At 48.8% G+C, this 19,857-nt stretch overlaps 1 protein-coding gene across 1 annotated transcript; it reads left to right on the top strand.

Moving 5' to 3' along the window:
- Positions 1-4,935: 4,935 nt before the first annotated feature.
- On the top strand, positions 4,936-6,035 carry LOC115327718 (the record flags this gene model as incomplete). The annotated part of the gene is made up of 1 exon (XM_040209526.3): positions 4,936-6,035. A coding segment is annotated over one exon (753 nt), but the record flags the coding sequence as incomplete, so codon positions are not given.
- Between the last annotated feature and the right edge of the window lie 13,822 nt (positions 6,036-19,857).

The raw sequence follows: 19,857 nt of genomic DNA, 5'->3' as shown, positions 1-19,857 counted from the left end.
CCCGACTCGCGAAAATTTGAGCCCGCGAAAATTAAGTCGTTTACAGTATATGTTTTCTTTATCTTATCAATACGTACACGTCCCAAACGCCAAATGCATCGCTTCGTCCTTGACTCTCAACTTATGTAAGAAGTGCTTAGCGCCGCGTATGAAAAACGAGCAAAACGTCCTTTTTTCTTCAGGTGATACAGAGCACAGGTGGCATTGCTCGAAGTCTCAAAATATTCACGACGCGTCTTTCTCTTTCCTGGCAGGAGTCCTGGACCCGCGATACCCGTTGCCTCCATATCGACCATGTCCTCCGGGAGAAGAATTCAAGCTCTGTGGCAGTTTTTGCAGAGAGAAATCGTGCCTAAACCCCTTCGGAAAGGAGAAATGCCACACCGGCTGCGACACCGGTTGTTTCTGTGTCTTTGGTCTCTACAGACACGACACAAATGTCTGCGTCTCGTACTTACAGTGTCCATTGCAGGACCCGTGGTTTATATTACCCAACGAAGATTATTGGCCACCGTGGAGTTACGATTACCAGCCCTATCCATGGGCTTCGCGAGCGAGACAATAAACTGTCCTTGTTTGGCCTTTACTTCATTTCCGACACACATCGGGCGAGTTGTTATTGAAATACTAGGAAAGAAGAATAAGAAGAAATAGTAGGAACATACATCTATTATATGACAAGCACCTAACCATCCACGTCACTCAACAAGGGACAGAACTCGATAAGCCGACTGCCATCCGAACTAGGGATGCCGCGAACCACAGTAGGTTCAAATTCGAAAGGTTTCGATATTTTCGAATCGAACGGAGGTTCGAATGCATAACATTTGAGAGATTTTCGACCGTACGGAGGTTCGAATTCGAAACATTCGCAACTTTCAATATCCGTGGAGTTTCGAATTCGAAAAATTTGAAGCTTTCACGGTTTCTGAAACTTCGGGTTCGATTGTTTCGAATATGTTTTTACTTGAGGTTCGAGAAATTTTAAGATTTCGAACTTTCTTAACTTAAAACTCAAGAAATTCCAATGTTTAGAATTTATTTGGATCTGAAATTCGAAAAATCGAACGTTTCGAATTCTTCTAGACATAAAGTTCGATAAAATCGAAGATTTCGAATTTCTTTCTACATAAAGTTCAAAGGTTTCGAATCTCTATTAAAGCTAAATTAAAAGAAAAAAAAAAAGAACTTCGAAGGTTTTGAATTTTTTTTAAGTTCAAGTGCGCGAAGTCCGAAGTCCGGTTTTCATGTTCCGCCACCCAGTTTCAGTTTCAAATAACGTTTTCACGCCCCATTCGTTTTCACGAAATCAGGTTTACGGGTGTGATATTTAGACTGCGCGAACTTGGTCAGGGCAATGAAATGAGACGAAGAGTGTCCCGGATGTGCTGGGAATATTTAGCAGTGCAGAGTGACGTGTGACCATAGATCAGTAATTGTGACCGCCAGCCCGGGGGGGGGGGGGGGGGGGGGGGGGGGGGTCATTAACGTGCATCACGAAGTAGTGACCACACGAACGCGCTGTTTAACGATACTCATCCAGTTCGAAACGGCCAGGGGCAGGCAAGTGGTTGAGGCCCCTTAAAATCCTTAAAGCGATCTGGCCAACTGCCTCCTTACCCCCTTGAACGCTGGTAGTAATCCGATCGAACGCCGCTTGAGTGACGCTGGTATATAGCAAGTTTAGTTTGTACATGATGCAAACTTCTGAGACTGGGAATAAAATTTGAAAAAAAAGTGTAAGAAGACAGAAAAATAAGGGACCGTACAAGGCCTCAAACTCAGCTCTGGGAATGAAATTTGAAAAAAAAAAAAGTGTAAGAAAACAGAAAAAGGGGACAGGACAACGTCTCAAACTCAGCTCAGGACAACGTCTCAAACTCAATTCAGCTGAAAAGTCAACTCAGGACAACGTCTCAAACTCAACTCAGCTGAGTTTGAGACGTTGTCCTGTCTCTTTTTTTTTTTTTTTTTTTTTTCTTACACTATTTTTTTCGAATTTCATTCCCAGTCTCAGGATTTTGCATCATGATCAACATACACTAGCTCGCCTGCACCTTGACAAATTTTAAGTTTCTAATTGCTTTGCAGGTTTATTTTCCAGGACAGAAGAAACGCCGAGCAAAAAGGACAAAAGCCGACGCAACTTGATGGGGTTGAGGAGCGTTCACGGTGCAAGATACACTCTTTAGGTGAGGACACGGCGGGGCTGAACCAATACCAGCTAGAAGACAAGGCCTGCGCATGACGTTTCGTTAGTAGATCCCCGACCCGCCCCAAGCGGCAAACAGCCCGAAGCTTGACGAGAGTAGGGGCCGCGCCGCAACTACGTCGCATTCACTTGCGGCCGCAGCTGTGTGCGTGACTGCTGAGCGCGAGCTGATAGCGAGCTTCCAGTGCATTTGCGACGTGTACGCGAACGCTCCCTCGACCAGGAGCGCGAGCTAGCACGCGCTCCTGGCTTTGAGACGCGCATTTCTAGCGCGCGCGCTCGTTCTGCGGTAGAACGCTTCGAAGCAGCTACCCGAGGTATAAACAGCGCCCTCGAAAATGGCGTCCAGTGCCAGCGTCCAGCGTCCAACGAAGGGCTTTTCAGCCTTCGCGCAGCAGTAAGGCAATTTCGCTCATGCATTTGACGCTCCACGTGAACGTCTAACTTCATCGTATGCTATTTGCAAGAGACACTCGGCGTGAGCATCTGTTTCATTATCTGTTACACAAACCACTGAAGCAGGCGATGGAGCAGACGATGTAGCAGACGATGTTGCTCATCCGGGCTAGCTAGGGGGCGCTGAGGGGATCTACTAGTGATGACGTTTAGAGGAGGAAATATGCAGGCCTTGTGTTCTAGGTGGTATTGGCTGAACGCGCGGCGCGAGGAATCAGATAGTGTTCGTTCGACGCGCATCCAAAAGGCTGCATTATTCCGCGGCCACCGTGCCCGCGGCTGGCAGTGTCGCCGGCGGCCAAACGGCGAAACTGCGTGACAGCGAAAAGAGTGGTCTTTCTGCACGAGGGACAACCTCGCTGGAGCTCTGCACGTGTGGATCATGAGGCGGCACGAGCCGTCTTTGCCGTGCTCACGGGTCGACGAGTCCTCTGCCAGCGCCGAACTTCATCTGCACTGCGCGAGAAGCGCGCTGTCCTCACCTGTCTGTCTATGCTGCAAAAAGCGGTGGAGAAACTGCATCGTGACGTCGCCGGTGGGAAGAGCCTAATCTCCATCACCAAGAAACTACATCGGAAGAGAACTGCACCGTGACGTGTCCGGTGACGTCGTCGAACAGTGGCGATTGAGTTGGAACTACATCGTTCTTTTTTTCCCTACAGGGAATTTCAAAGAATCGCCGAGTAGGCTAGCGCACTCCAGCTCGGAGCACGTAAAGCGAAAGCTCGCGCTGCAGAACCCAGGGATCGTGGGTTCAATCCCCGCTCCTGCCCGTTTCGATCTGCTGGATGAGCATCGTACCGGCGTGCGGTCGTGTACTGCGTGATGCACGTTAAAGTCGTTTTGCACTGGCTAAATTGCTTATCTACAGGTGGTAACAATGTCGCCATGTTCAGGCAGACTAACCTCCTGCTGTATACACAACAAACGACAAATTTTACTTTTTGACTATGTTTGACTGCGTTAGTGCAACTTCTCTCGTTCTGCACGAGAAAGAACAAAATGTTCCTTCGGGGGTTAAGTTTTCGGTGAAGTAGGAAGCAAAAAAGAAGAAAAGAAAATATTTCCCTGAAGTTGGGCTCGTAGTAGAAGAGGGGGAAGAAGAAAATCAGTTGTTAATCCCACGGTGTGTATGGTCTTTTCTTTATGTGCACGTTTATTCTAGTTCAGCTGGCCTGACCTGAAGTAGTTGCTTTTAAATAAAGCATATCTCGCTCTCTCTCTCTACCTAAAGTATGAACGAACTAGCTCAACTTAAGCCTGTTACCGTTGCTTGCTTGGCTTTTCGCTCAGCCAAATCGCTTATATGGCGTGCACTCAAATGAAAACACAATCGTGTTAATTCGTGTAAGAGTATTTAGAATATTTATCGATCCCGCCGCTGAACTTGCATCGCTCGAAGAACTTCCTTTTTGTGAGCGCCTTCTCTGCTTGAGTTTGTTGGAAACACAGCCACTTCGATCCGAGGCAATCGATGATAGCGTTGGTGACATCACCAAGTACGTGACTCACAGAGTACTGGAGAACACCAATGTTTTCGTCGCTCCCGACGGCTCCCTGGAAGCCGCCGGCGGCGTAAAAGCGTAGAACCGCGAAGACTTGTTGTTCGACCGTCAGCACACGGAGCCCTTCAAGACAACGCTGGAGCTTTCCGCGAAGTTGTCACACAACCAGCGAGTCACCCCTTTGGTCAGTTGGTATTCGCCCACAAACCTCGCATCGCTCGTCTCGAAAGCATCCCGGTGATCTCTAAAAACTCGATCCGCTGGCGAAACCAACAGTAGAGATGCATATGTCAGGGTCGCCACAGGGGGATCGGTGGCCGAGGAGTGCGAGCGCGCGTGCCGAACGTGCAAGACGTTCGAAACATGAGCTCCGTGGAAGCGTCTGCAACGGCCCTTGCTGGCCGCGGTTCTAATCACTCCGGTGAATCGACGAACGATGACTATAAGATTGTTTTACCACAGATGCCTACAGGAATTACTAGTGAAACATCGGTGCTTCTGCATTGCGATTTGAAAGGGCGCCCCTACCGTATCCAGGATTTTCGACAAGAGATGGCCAGGTGCGGCGTACTCGGCGACATCGCAGCACTCGGTGCGTACCAAATGAATCATGTTTGGATGGCTACCCTCCGAACGGCAGAAGCAAAGAGACGACTCGTGGACGCCAAAGAACTGCAGGTGAAGGGTCTTCGGTGCCTCGTCGTGGATTCCAGCATCACGGAGGTACGGCTTCGTCTCCACTGGATGCCATATGATGTGCCGGACGACGTTGTGCGTAAGGAATTGGAGCCGTATGGCAAGGTCCTGGAAGTGAGCCGGGAGAAGTGGAATGTTGAAGGCTTCCAAGGGATCGAATCAACGACCAGGTGTGCGCGGATGACACTGAACGAAGGCGGCACGGCCGATACCATGCCACACCAGCTTCGGATCCAAGGTGGTAACGTACTTGTTGTGATCCCTGGTCGGGCGCCCTTGTGCTTACGCTGTAAGCGCACAGGTCATATTCGACGAGAATGCAGGGCGCCGAAGTGCTCGGAGTGTTTTCGCTTCGGGCATTATGGCACCGAGTGTGTCAGGTCGTACGCCAGGGTGGCCAGCGGGGCCGGGACGGCCGAGACCAATGACCACGCCATGGATGCCGAGGAAGCGGAGCGTACTATCCAGGGCTTGGCGCTAGAAGTTTCAACCCCTGCCAAAGAACGCAAGAGTGAAGGAAACAGCTCCTTGGAGGCAGCCAGAGAGAACGGAAGTCAACCGGAAGGCGCACCTCCCAGCGGTGCCGACGTGCAACCCTCTCATGCCGGAGCAGACAAGGAATCGAACGACGCAAGCACCAACGGACCTTCAGATATGGACGACACCAGCGAGTCAACTAAGCGAGCCTTCGATGACGATGCGGCAGCAGGAAACGGAGCACGCCAACTACACCCCTGGATGGAACGCACGAAGAAGGGGCGTTACCAGCCCGCGCCCAACGATCCTAAAGAGGAACGTCGGCGCAGGGAAAGCAAGTAAGGCGTTCTTTGCCTGGTTCCCTGGTGTTCAAGATTGCTGCATCAAGACAACTTCGACCCTGACTGCTTAGGTTTTTAGTGTCTGCACCGAAGCACAGCGCATGATTTGTGAGTCCCAATCAGCCATTACAGTTGCAACGCTGAATGTTCGTGGTTTATGCACTAGGAAAAAGCAGTACCAAATACAGCGATTATTGTCGAAAGAGCAACCCGATTTCTTGGCGTTGCAAGAAACTAAATTGGCTGAGGCGGAACAGGTAGAGGAAGCAGTCAGACCTTTCATGCCTAACTACGAAATCTGTGTGACGCATGCAGTTGGTCATTCGGCAGGGTGCTTCCTGCTTCTGAAGTAGTCGGTACCGTTGTCGCAGTTATGCGTTACTACGGACACTGAAGGACGTTTCATTATGTGTGATTTTGTGCTAACGTCAAATCAATTCAGGCTTATTTGCATTTATGCCCCAAATGTGACCACTGACCGCGTTTTATTTTTTGGCGGTTTACGTCGGTATCTTGATTGCGATAGAGCTCTAGTCCTTGTGGGTGACTTTAATTGTGTTGTACGACAGTTGGATAGATCGCCAATAAGACGGAACGCTGATAAGAGTGAACTACTTTTGGGCGAAATGTTGGAGGATTATGACCTGATTGATGTGGGCACTGTAAAAAACGCGAAGAAGGAAATGCGCTTTACCCATTTTCAAGCGTCGTCCAGTGCGCGTTTGGACAGGGTGTATGTTTCTGCCCCTCTAGCAGAACATTTAGGAAAGTACCGTGTCACTCCAGTCTTTTTCTCAGACCACAGTCTGGTTATCGCGACGATAGGCGACAGAGCACCTGAAAAAAAAAAGTTTAATTGGAACCTATGGAAACTAAACATAAAGCTTCTGAAAGACAACGTCTTTCTAAAAAACGCAGAACAGTTTTTGAAAGATGCTTTTAAAGAGCCGGGAGGGGACATTTTCGAGAAATGGGAACTGGCAAAACAAGAAATTAAGGCAATCGCCATTGAGAGGTCGTCAATTCTTTCGTACAACGCCCGTTGTGAGGAACGCAGTTTAAATAACGACTTGATAGAGCTATGTAAAGCAGAGTGCGAAAGACCCGGTAATGGGGTAAAAGACGTGGAGTATGTCAGAGAAAAATTAGATCAGCTCCACCGCGAGCGCTATCGTGGTGCAGTAGTGCGCGCCCGTGCAGAAAAATACACAATGGGCGAGCAGCCCACTAAGCGTGCCTTGGCAGACGAGAAGCGTTACGCACTTCGGAACGAAATAACCGAAATTGAATTCAAGCAAATGATTACTACGGATCCCGAGAAAATAGCACAGGCCTTCCTCGAGCATTACGCACAGCTTTTTGCTAACAAAGCGCAAGGGTGTCATAGAGACATTTATGCCCAGCTTTCAGAAAAACTGCCAAGGCTATCGAATGATGAACGCGAAGAGCTTGAGCAAGAAATTACGATCCAAGAAGTGGAGCGCGCAATCGACCACCTGCCGAACTCTAAGACGCCGGGACCGGATGGATTGGGCGCAGAATTTTACAAGAACTTTAAGAGCCTAATAGCTAGTGTTTTTTTGAACGTCATTCATACTGCCTATGAAAGAGAATGTTTGCCCTTTTCGTTTTCTCGTGCCTACACAGTCCTGATACCGAAATCTGATGACCCCGTGAAACTGCGCAGCGTCACCGGTTATCGCCCAATAACGCTATGCAATACCGATTACAAGATCTTCGCGAAAATTCTGGCCCGTCGCCTTCAAGGTGTCGCATGTGAGATAATAAGCGAGCATCAAACGTGTGGGATACAGGGGAGGACTATCTTGACAAATGTGCATGTGGCTCGTAGCGTCCTGGAGGCCTGCAGTGACAGCACCACGCAGGTTGCAGTGCTACAGATAGATCTAGATAAGGCATTCGACCGTGTTAGCCATGATGTACTCTTTGATGTTTTGAGTCATGTCAATGTTGGTGACGCCATCCTAAAAGGTGTAAAGATGGCCTATAAGGACTGTACAACAAGGCTTATAGTGAACAAAGAGCTCAGTTCTGTTATTAACGTACGACAGTCGGTACGACAAGGTTGCCCTATGTCTCCCCTTTTGTTTGATTTGTATTTAGAGCTTTTCTGTTTAAGCGTAAAAAATAGTCAACGTGTCCGAGGTTTCCAATTTTATAATGCAGAAGTAAAAATAATGAGTTACGCCGATGACATTGCTGTTTTTTGTAGGGACAAAGAAAGCGTTACCGAAGTCATAACTTTGGCTAAAAGGTTTTGCCACGCTACTGGTGCTGTTATAAACTGGGAAAAGTGCCGTGGTTTCTGGCATGGTGCTTGGGCCACTACACCCTCAGAATTCGAGGGTGTATGCTGGGACACAGTGCCGTGCAAGTACCTCGGGGTGCCATTGCAAAGTTTCCGGAATAGCCAAACGTACTGGTCGGGTGTCGCTATCGACCTGGACAGGCGTGCTTCTCGTTGGAAGCAACGCGAGCTGTCCATTTTTGCCCGAGCGACTGTTTGTAACGTTTTTCTGATTGCGAAGCTCTGGTATGTTCTTCAGGTCATCCATTGTGCGCGAACTAATGTTCAAAAATTTCATCGAATTTTCGCCACGTTTATTTGGAACTCGAAGTATGAGCCGATGAGACGAGACAATCTTTTTCATCGAGTTTGTAACGGTGGCGTGGGGCTTTCCCACCTTTTTGTCAAGCAACTTGTGTCACGCTTCTTTTTTTTGAGAGACCAAGAGCACCCGTTCATTCGCACACTGATCCAAACAAAAGTATCACCACATTTGCCATCTTTTCTTGTTTCTTCTCATGGCGGCGAGCCAACAAGAATCACTGGTTTTTTTAAAGAAGTTGTTGACACGATGGGGTTTCTGACAGCACGTTTTTCTTTAAATTACCTTTGTGATGTCAGTAAAAAAGCGCTCTATCGCGATTTAGTTGTGAGTGCTTTCCCCATGCCCTTGTATCGAGGTGTGTCCCAACATGGCCACGATGTGCTTAGACGTGTAAAAAGGATGTGTGTTCCCGCGGCTGTTAAGACTTTCTTTTATAAATTACACACGAATACCGTGCCAGTTAAGGTCTGGCTTAAAGAAAGAGGGATCTATGTGCCATGGACGGTAAATTGCCTTCTCTGTAAAAAACCTGAGACTATTGAACATGTGTTTATTTTTTGTTGGGACGCGGTATTTTTCTGGGATGTCCTCCAACGCACTTTAAAGAAAGAATTACCTGTAACCCCAACAGGGATACGTTTCCTTAGTGTGGATAATGATAATGAAGTTCCTTATGACATGATTATGTTGTTAGCTTTGTGCAGCATTTGGAGATCACGTATGGCTGTTCGACATGCTGACCTCGATGCAAAAGAAGTGCGGATATATTTCTTCAACCTTGTAAAACAAGTACAGAGTGTGTATTTGAACTGTGAACCTGAACCGGAGTGGACTAGTATTTTAAAATCACTCCTCGAAATACGTGATTTTTAATACGCTGTGCAATAGAGCTGTGCAGTGCTGTTAGAATGACATGAATGTTGCTGTAACTACCATGCAATAAAAAAAAAAAAAAAAAGATCAGTGGCCGAGTGGGTTGAAGCGCACACCCAGCTCGACGCGCGTGGAGCGAAAGCTCGCGCTGCAGAACCCAAAGATCCTGGGTTCGAGCCCCACCCCTGCCCGTTCGATCTGGATGAGCATCGTACCGGCGTGCGGTCGTGTATCACTACTGCGTGGTGCACGTTAAAGACCCCAGGCTAGCGGTTGTACTGCACTGGCTAAATTGCTCATCTACAGCTGGGAGACTCGTCGCCCCTGTGAGGCAGACCAAGTTCTAGGCTGTATAAACACACACACAACCCAATTTTTTTTTCAGGGTCGCCATCTTTTACGATGCAGATTGATCTCTGGCCTCGCCTCGACCACTCAGTTAACTGCATCGTCAAAGTGCATCGTGACGACATTTTGACGTCACCGCTAACTGCATCATTTTACGAGCATAGCTCGAACTGCGTAGGGAAAAACTACATTTCAACGTCATGTCACGTGACCCGAGAGAAAAGCCAATCAGTGCCCGATGCAGTTTTCTACATCATGTAGTTGGCGTTCCAGCATAGACAGACTGAAGAGTATTATCTTACACCGTGGGAGCGTTCTACCATACCAGTGGCATCGGAAGATGAAAAACGGGGGGGGACTTTAATCTCTTCCTCCCCCCCTCTTCCAGATATTTCGGACTGTTAAAGAAAAAAAATACTGGGAAAGAGGGCCTGGTCGAGCTTATTTTAATCTGAAATTATTTATGCATCTGTATAGCTACTGTCGCTCTTCACTGCATAAAAGATCGCGTAGATGGTTATTGTTAGAAACACGTTGTTAGAAGGCACTACTCGTCACATTATCGGTGGTTCGGAAGTTCAAAGCTATGTCTTTTCGACCTAAATAACCCTGCAATTAGTAAAAAATAATAAATAAATAAACATAACAATAAATGCAAAAATGAAAAGCTGGAGAAAAAAGAAAAACTACCAAAAACCCGTCGGAAGTGTTGTATTCTTGCATATTCAGAGGCCCAGAACTACAAAAAAAGTTTCTCTTACCAAAATGTCTACAGGCTAAAAGAAACACGTCCCAGGAAAGTAAAATAAGAAACAAAAAAAAAATATTTTTTTTATGACGTGCTGAACTTGAACAATTTTAGAAATCTTCCCCCGATGGGTTCATTTATTCCTCAACGTGAAAAAAACAAAACAATAAATACATTACTGTGTATTCTGCGAATGGTAATGATATGTACTGTCTGTGGAGTTCATTTAAATGCGATACCTCAAACAATTTACACGAAAAAAACATTACCAAGTGCAGGGCATAAGTTCCCGTAGTTACACGTTTGGATATCTCTTCGAAACTCGTCTTGAACAACAATAATAGACGACACTCACCTAGGCTATACATAGATCATTCTTAAAAAGTTTAACATCTCTACCATAAATAGCTTCGGCTATTGGCGACGTGCGCGATCAAAAGCGTCGCTGTCGCCGGCCTTCTACGATTGGTCGAATGGTGATTATGACGTCAGCAAAGGTTTTCTCATCGACGGAAATAAGAGGAATGTAAGAACTTCAATTTTGACGGTGTTGGCAGTGTTGCTTTGAGAGCGCTATGATTTCAGGCTTCCACCATGCTCATTACAAACACCATCGAACTTGTTGTTCACAAGGCAATGACGTCACGAAAGGTAACCAAACGAGGGCGCCACCGAAACATCTCAACGCCAATAGCGCTCCTCAAATATGGCTCAAACGACAATTCTCAAAAACGCGTCGTCCTTCCTCGCACCTTCGGGAATCTATCTCTTTAAAACCAAGCATGCCATATGATTGAAATAAGCGGCATTGTCTTTCGCAAGGAATGCGGCACCACATGTAAAAATGCGAAAAAAAAAAGTTACAAATATACCTCACTGCTTGAATCCAAATGAAACCGCCCGCCGGTCAATCAATGTTCGACGAACTTCGAACTTTTACCCTGAAAGTCGAAGTCGTCGAACTTTTGACTTTTCAGGAATCGAAAGTTCGACAATTTTTGGAATTATTTAGATTAATAAGTTCGAAAATAATCGAATTTCTTAGCGCAGGAAGTTCGAAAGTCGAAAAGATTCCACCTTTTTAGTGCAAGAAATTCGAAATTCAAGGACCTTTTACTCTCTCAAGTTCGAAAGTTCGACAAGCATCGAATTTTGCAGCGTAATAAGTTCAAAATTTCGAAAAGCGTCCAACTTCTTAGTTTAACAAGTTCAAAAATTTGACTTCCGTCGAATTTTTTGATAGGGAAAGGTCGAAAATTCGAAATATTTCGAACCGCATGATTCGATCATTGAACCTTCGGTTCGAAAAAAAGTTCGCGGCATTACTAATCCGGACGCTGACGTACTGCTCGTCTTCTCACTGATTGAACGCGAGTGCCACCCTTCTTCGAGTACATCCATGTCCCATGGCAAAATTAATGTCATTTCCATCGAATGAGATTATGTGACTGTCGGGAGATCACCCTCATTCCACCGCTGCCACCATGTCGTTGTTGAAATATGACCGAGTGAACTGAGTAGATTTATACTAGTACTAATACAGGTGCGAGTCGTGCTGCGCCTGGCCGCGGTTTAGTGGAGAAAGGGCCGGAACGTGGAAGCGGCGGGCAAAGTCGGATGGATGAATGGATGGATGTCAATGGCTATACTCTTTGTAACGGGATGGTCGCTTGCGCCACCTAGCCTAAGTCTGAAAAGACAAACAGGATTCGTTCCGCCCTTAGCCAATTTCCGCCCCCTAACAATCACCAGACATGTGGAAAATCACCAGAATTACCTTTGGGGAATCGGGAAAAAAACAAAAACTTCACCCCCCGTTTCTTTTTTCCGGCGAGGGAGTCGCCAATTTTTGTCTGGTCGAACCTTGTCGGCGTTAACTCAGCACCGGACCCACACGGGGACAGGATTGAGACTTTGGTCCGGAGCACGGCGGCAGTGGCGATAATGATAATCAAGTTCCAACACAGCTCTAGCGGAAGAATCGCATAAATACACGACATTTTTGACACCGTTCCGACGCTTCAAATTTCTTCGCCTTCATTTCGGAATCTCAACCGCACCAGAGGTTTTTTCAGCGCGAAATGCTGAGAGCTAGTCTTTAAGGGAATGAACGGCCAAGCCTTCCTGAAAGACGATATCATCGTCTTGGGGAAACCACGGACCTAGCACGACGCGCACTGGATCAAAGCCTTCAAACGACTCAGCAAAGCCGGTATAAAGTTCAACATCGACAAGTGCGCCTTCCCACAGCCTATGGTCAAGTTCCTAGGTCACATCGTTTCCGGCAAATGAAACCTGATCCTTAAAAAGTCCATGCAATCACAATGATCACAACACCATCAAATGTGAAAGTACTGGTGATTGTTCCTGCGGTGCAAACCAAACTTTTGCCTATCTCAAATGCTCTACTCAAGATACTGCATTTAAAATACGTTTTGAAGTATCTTGGTATCTTGCAAATACTTTTGATCCAGAGTATTTAATACTCTATTTTAAATACATTTCTGAGTATCTTGTACTCATTATCTCAAATACATTTTTGACACTCCGCCATTATCCGAGTTTTTCGGTGTGAAGTGGCCTGGGCGTGGCACGAGGAAACGTGCAATTTTTTTTCGAGCAACCAAATCCTGTTGTTTTTTATAGCTCCGATTAGCTAAGGTGACTTGGGTTGGGGAACCCCTTTCGTTGAGCCTTGTAAAAACAAACATGGCTTTTTTGCCGATTGTAACTAATATTTCAGCCTAAAGTTTGTACAATTAAGGTTTTTCCACTCGCCTTCTCTAAGGCGCTTTTTGTTTCCTATAGTTTCCCCCAAAAAATCCTCAAACAAAAGGGGTGGTTTTATGGAAGTTAGGATAGAATGTCACACTGAGGCGCGACGCAGAGTGGGAAACGGCCTACGACAACAATGCAGACTTGAGTGTTAAGAAAATAACAAAAAAAAAAGAAGTGGACAGAAAAAACAAACATTATTGTTTTGCTTGTTGTATATTTGACCCCCCACGGCAAAACGTCTAGGCTTCCTTTTGTTTATTTTCTTTTTGTCGTCAGGACGGCACTTATGCTCTCGCGAACATTGATAAGCAGAGAACAGGACAGGAAACGAGCTAAAAGCTGGATGACCTCTCAGAATCCCAACAAAGCGCCCCCCAACGCTGAGTGCCTTTCTGAACGCAACCAACTTGAAGAATGTGCGACCACTGCCGATGGCTTTTATGCAGGTTCTCTTTGTTAACCATTCGCTCATATCCGTATCCCAAGTTTCCCGCATAGGGAATATGGATTGTGGTTAAACGATGTGTCTAAGGTGCGCCGCAGGACGTGATATTAAGCGATGTCACTATGCGGAGGGCAAGTTCGTCTGCTTCTTGCGCAGGGGGTAGCGGTGACGTCAGAACGCCGAGCCCTGATTGGCTGATCGCGACCCCCTATCTGAGGGTCGTCTGCTCCTTTGCAACGTCGTCTGCTCGCAACGTTGTTTGCGTCTGTCTTACCTTTCCTGCAACTTTCGGAAGTGCAGGTCTTTACGAGCGAGCTCGACTTCGCCTTTCAGAGAGGGCAGATGAAAAAACTCGAGCGGTACGTTGTTTTTGTCTAACAACTAGCAGACGCGCATTAAGGAGCGAAGTCAAAGGACTCACTGGCGAGGTGTCCCGAGGCGTCGAGGTTTGTTGGCTAAGGACCGACAGTGAAGGTGGTTAGTGTCCGCAAGTTCCTTCCCAAATACTTTTTTCCCTCCTTTTGTGTGCGGCGAGACTCCTCACTCTTTAACGGCGTCGACGGGTTGGCGCGTTTGGCGCAGTTAAAGTCGTCTGCTTTACGTCTGCTAGTCAAAGCGATGGCTGCTTTACCTTTCCTGCGTCTGTCGGAGATTCACCGGCGAGAACGCGGCCTTCGAAAAAGGCGAAAGGAAATACCTTAAGATATACGTCTTTTTTTGTCTTTTTTTTTTTTTTTTGAGGTGAAGGATTTCACTCTAATTGCGAATGTCCAGGCGTCGTTTAAGAATTGTAGCTACGCGGTAAAGATGACGCTCCCCGATAGAGGTGACATTTTAGAGAGTCACTGTGAGTCTCCTCGCGGGGCCGCAAAGTGCAGCCACATGGTGGCTACCGCACTTTACGCGGCTCTAAATGGACTGTCCAAGACGGACCTTTCCCAACAGTGGCTGTAACGCCCCAAGAGCAGCATTCCGCGGCAAGTCGCTCGCTCAGGTAAGAAGTAAACACCATGTTCATCGCTATGTTAAAACGTTTAGTTGCATGAGTTTCGTGAATGGTACCTCGCGTTTAATGAGTTGTTCAAAGATAATCAGCTCAAGACAGATGGCAGCCGATGTAGTGGCTGTAAATAAACAAATGCGGCTGTGCGATCGGTTCTGTGAGCACATCATAGCCCAAAAGTGCTCAATCCCCGCTTGTTGTCACAACTTTCTCGCTCGACTAAAAGGCTTTTGTCAGTTAGCGTATTGGGGTATGTATGTGTTGCGTAAACCCAAGTGGCAAGAGTTTGAAAACCTGTGATAATCTGTGGAAGAGAATCCGAGCAAGATCGATCGAGCCACCCGAGCGGCGTCGGACGTATCGCAGAAATTACGTCGTAGACTCGTGGACACCAAGAAGTAATTATTATTATAATTCAATTAAATGCAAAGGTGCAATAGAGTTGAACAAGAATGACGAAAATAATCCCTGGAGAAGTGGAACAAGGGGAACAAAGGACAAACACAAATGTGTTTCGAAGGCCGAGATTTCGCCGGTGAAAAAGCGGTGAACAGACGCAGCAAAGGTAAAGCAGCCATCGCTTTGACTAGCAGACGTAAAGCAGACGACGTTAACCACGCCAACCAGGCGACGCCATTAAAGAGTGAGGAGTCTCGCAACACACAAAGGATGGAAAAAGTATTTGGGAGGGAACTTGCGGACACTAACAACCCTCACCCTCGGTTCTTAGCAAGCAAACCTCGGTGCCTCGGGACACCTCGCTGGTGAGTCCTTTGATTTCTCTCCTTGATGCGCGTCTGCTAGTTGTTAGACAAAAACAACGTACCGCTCGAGTTATTTCGTCTGCCCTCTCTGAAAGGCGAAGTCGAGCTCGCTCGTAAAGACCTCCACTTCCGAGAGTCGCAGGAAAGGTAAGACAGGCGCAGACTAGAGTGCCTTCATGTGCGCTTCGCATAGAGTGATGCCACCTGCCTGTTTCCCTTTCCCACACCCTCTTCCACCGCCATTTTGTTTCTCTCATTGTTTCCCCGTGCGCCGGAAAGTGGCCTTTGTGTCCATCGGGAATCCCATCCGAGGGGGAAAATGCTAATCCTCCCTCCGTGGGTTCCACAACGCTGCTCCGAACTTCTGAGATAAGGTGCTTGTTTCCGGGAGGGTTATAAGCCCCACGGATTATCGCCAAGGAACAAAATGGCTGCTGGTTTGTCGGCGAGTGGTATTACAAAGGGTGGCATCACCCTAGCAAAGCGCACATGAAGGCTCCCTAGCGCAGACGACGTTGCAAAAGAGCAGACGACGCTCAGATAGTGGGTCGCGATCAGCCAATCAGGGTTCGGTGTTCTGACGTCATCGCTACCCCCTGCGCAGGAAGCAGACGAACTTGCCCTCCGCATAGCTAGAGCGACCTCTTTATTTTTGTCCCAGAAATGTTTTGTAACTTGTATCCAACGAGGTAGAGGGCCTTAGAGTGATAAACTAGTAGACCGTTCATCAGGCAAAAGTGACCCCCGATTGGCCGCCGCCATGTTGTACAATTTTGACCACTAGACACGTGACCAGGCCAAATCTATGACGTAACCAGACCAAATCTCTAGCGTCAACGATAAGATGGCAGCGCCCAGTGCGTGTCGGAAGCGTTGTGGGCGTTAATCGGAGTGTGTGGATTTCGTGTGCGGAATTCGGTTTTTCAGGGTTTTGTGTGCTCTCCCGCGTAGGAATAACGTGAAGTACGAAAGAATGAGGCTTTTCTTTTTTATTTATTTCAGAGTAAGCCAGATTCGGTCCCGTGCTTCTCGTACGGGCTCGGATCACTACCTCGGACATCGCTCGGTCGTTCGAGTTTAATTAAAATATCCGCAATCGTTAACCACGGGAGCTCCTCGATAATCGCTGTGTCGAAGGATACGTCGAACCCATCCGGAACGCGGAGTCTAAAGGTATGTAGGACGTAACCAGAAGGCGGAGTTCTAACGGTACGGCGGACGTGCCCGGGCAATTTTCTTAGCTCGACGGTAAAGATTCGCATTTGAAGCAGCGAGAGAAGTGTTGAAATCTCCGAACTGCTGGGTGCTGAGCTAACTACGGACCACTTCGCTATGTGATCCGTAGTGACGGGAAAAAGACCGACGGCGGTCACCCCGGGCGGACGGCGGCTCCCGGCCGCCTGCCGGGTGCCTTTTGTGAAGGGGCGACAGTCGTGTAAGCAGTACTGTACCAGCTTCTCTTATAGATATGTTGTTCTCGAGCAGCTTCCCGATCACTAAACCCCGCAAACGCGTGCCGAACTTTCAAAAGGTGTCTGCCAACCTGGAAAGCCTTGAACTCCCAGGGAATTTCGGATCATCTGGGAAAGTCAGGGAATCATTCAAAAAGTGAGCTAAATAAGGGAAGACGACTAGCGAAAGCGGCATGGCGGTTGCTCGTCGGCACGGCCATGCTGAATGACATTGCCGAAATGTCATCCTTCGACTCAAAAACTCAAGGAATTTGATCAAAATAGTCAGGGAAAAACTTGGAAAAGTCGGGGAATTTGAAATCAGTAGTTTGTTAGACACAATGTTTGATTTTCTTGGCACTCCACGCGTTTTTATACACGACATGCACACGCCCGTGTATCACACGGCAGCCAGGCCAAGCGGCTGCCAGCCACTTATGCAAGGTCGATAAGACGCAAGCGTGGAACGCTTTCGGACTGCTGTAAATACACCAGCGGGAGCGTTCGGCCGCAGTCCGACTGCCCACGCTAGGACACCCGACACAGACTCCGCGTCCTGGGTACGTCTGACGTATCTTTAGATTTTGCATCCCAGGTACGTCAGACCTATCTTTAGACACAGCGCCTGATAATAGTAGTGAATAGGGTCACGTTCAGTGCGCAAGTCACTTTATTACACTCGGAGAGCGGAATTCCATTCCCGTCGCGCAGGTAGTTCCCGAGCTAGGCATGCACTTGAAGACTATGTTTCACTCTTTCATAAAGCAAGCTTTGCGGGACCCCTCCGCCCTTGTGCACCCATTCGCAGGTCGTGTCGCCTTTCCTCACGTAACTCCCGCAGGTTCAGTGAGTTGCCGAGCCACTGCAGCCCCGGCGTCGCTCGGTACATACAAGAGGCGGCTCACGTCGGTCGTCCAGCAGCACACTGGAGGGACGCAAAGCTAGCAGCCTCCTTGGTGCACGCAAGACGAGGCTGAGCAGAGCTCCAAGCTCTTCTGACGCACATGTGCACTCCGATGAGACCGGTGTCGCACCCCGATTCCTAGAGATGTGGTCGCACTGGCAGTCTTGTTGGTCCTTGGGGGCCGTCGAGGAGTGCCAGAAAGCAAAATTCCATCCTTCTTGCGCAGGTAGTTCCCCAGCTAGTCACTTCCTTGACGACGTCGCACCCTCTCTGGAAGGAAGCTTCGGGATGCTCTTGTGCACCTATTTGCAGGTCGTGCCGCCTTTGCTCACGTAACTCCCGCAGGTTCAGTGAGTTGTCGAGCCACTGCAGCCCCGGCGTCGCTCGGTACAAACAAGAGGCGGCTCACATCTGTCGTCCAGCAGCACACTGGAGGGACGCAAAGCTAGCAGCCTCCTTGGTGCACGCAAGACGAGGCTGAGCAGAGCTCCAAGCTCTTCTGACACACATGTGCACTCCGATGAGACCGGTGTCGCACCCCGATTCCTAGAGATGTGGTCGCACTGGCAGTCTTGTTGGTCCTTAAGGGTCGTCGAGGAGTGCCAGAAAGCAAAATTCCATCCTTCTTGCGCAGGTAGTTCCCCAGCTAGTCACTTCCTTGACGACGTCGCACCCTCTCTGGAAGCAAGCTTCGGGATGCTCTTGTGCACCTATTTGCAGGTCGTGTCGCCTTTCCTCACGTAACTCCCGCAGGTTCAGTGAGTTGCCGAGCCACTGCAGCCCCGGCGTCGCTCGGTACAAACAAGAGGCGGCTCACGTCTGTCGTCCAGCAGCACACTGGAGGGACGCAAAGCTAGCAGCCTCCTTGGTGCACGCAAGACGAGGCTGAGCAGAGCTCCAAGCTCTTCTGACGCACATGTGCACTCCGATGAGACCGGTGTCGCACCCCGATTCCTAGAGATGTGGTCGCACTGGCAGTCTTGTTGGTCCTTAAGGGTCGTCGAGGAGTGCCAGAAAGCAAAATTCCATCCTTCTTGCGCAGGTAGTTCCCCAGCTAGTCACTTCCTTGACGACGTCGCACCCTCTCTGGAAGCAAGCTTCGGGATGCTCTTGTGCACCTATTTGCAGGTCGTGTCGCCTTTCCTCACGTAACTCCCGCAGGTTCAGTGAGTTGCCGAGCCACTGCAGCCCCGGCGTCGCTCGGTACACACAAGAGGCGGCTCACGTCTGTCGTCCAGCAGCACACTGGAGGGACGCAAAGCTAGCAGCCTCCTTGGTGCACGCAAGACGAGGCTGAGCAGAGCTCCAAGCTCTTCTGACGCACATGTGCACTCCGATGAGACCGGTGTCGCACCCCGATTCCTAGAGATGTGGTCGCACTGGCAGTCTTGTTGGTCCTTAAGGGTCGTCGAGGAGTGCCAGAAAGCAAAATTCCATCCTTCTTGCGCAGGTAGTTCCCCAGCTAGTCACTTCCTTGACGACGTCGCACCCTCTCTGGAAGCAAGCTTCGGGATGCTCTTGTGCACCCATTTGCAGGTCGTGTCGCCTTTGCTCACGTAACTCCCGCAGGTCCAGCGAGTTGCCGAGCCGCTGTAGCCCCGGCGTCGCTCGATCTAAACAAGAAGAGGCTCACGCTGGTCGTCCGCCAGCACACTGGAGGGACGCAAAGCTCGCAGCCTCCTTGGTGCATGCAAGACGAGGTTGAGCACGCTTCCAAGCTCTTCTGACACACATGTGCACTCCAATGAGACCGGTGTCGCACCCTGATTCCTAGAGATGTGGTCGCACTGGCAGTCTTGTTGGTCCTTGGGGGCCGTCGAGGAGTGCCAGAAAGCAGAATTCCATCCTTCTTGCGCAGGTAGTTCCCCAGCTAGTCACTTCCTTGAAGACGACGTCGCACCCTCTCTGGAAGCAAGCTTCGGGATGCTCTTGTGCACCCATTTGCAGGTCGTGTCGCCTTTGCCCACGTAACTCCCGCAGGTCCAGCGAGTTGCTGAGCCGCTGTAGCCCCGGCGTCGCTGGTCGTGCATCCTGGTCCTGGTCGTGCATCAACCACCGCTGCCTATTTCCGCAGAGTGCTTGGGTGGTCCTTAAGGGTCGTCGAGGAGTGCCAGAAAGCAAAATTCCATCCTTCTTGCGCAGGTAGTTCCCCAGCTAGTCACTTCCTTGACGACGTCGCACCCTCTCTGGAAGCAAGCTTCGGGATGCTCTTGTGCACCTATT

Source organism: Ixodes scapularis, unplaced genomic scaffold, assembly GCF_016920785.2.
Source record: "Ixodes scapularis isolate PalLabHiFi unplaced genomic scaffold, ASM1692078v2 PGA_scaffold6__148_contigs__length_123643588, whole genome shotgun sequence".
In the NCBI taxonomy this organism is placed as follows: Eukaryota; Metazoa; Arthropoda; class Arachnida; order Ixodida; family Ixodidae; genus Ixodes; species Ixodes scapularis.
The sequence above is the reverse complement of the archived record's forward strand: the minus strand, read 5'-3'. Positions and strand labels throughout refer to the sequence as shown.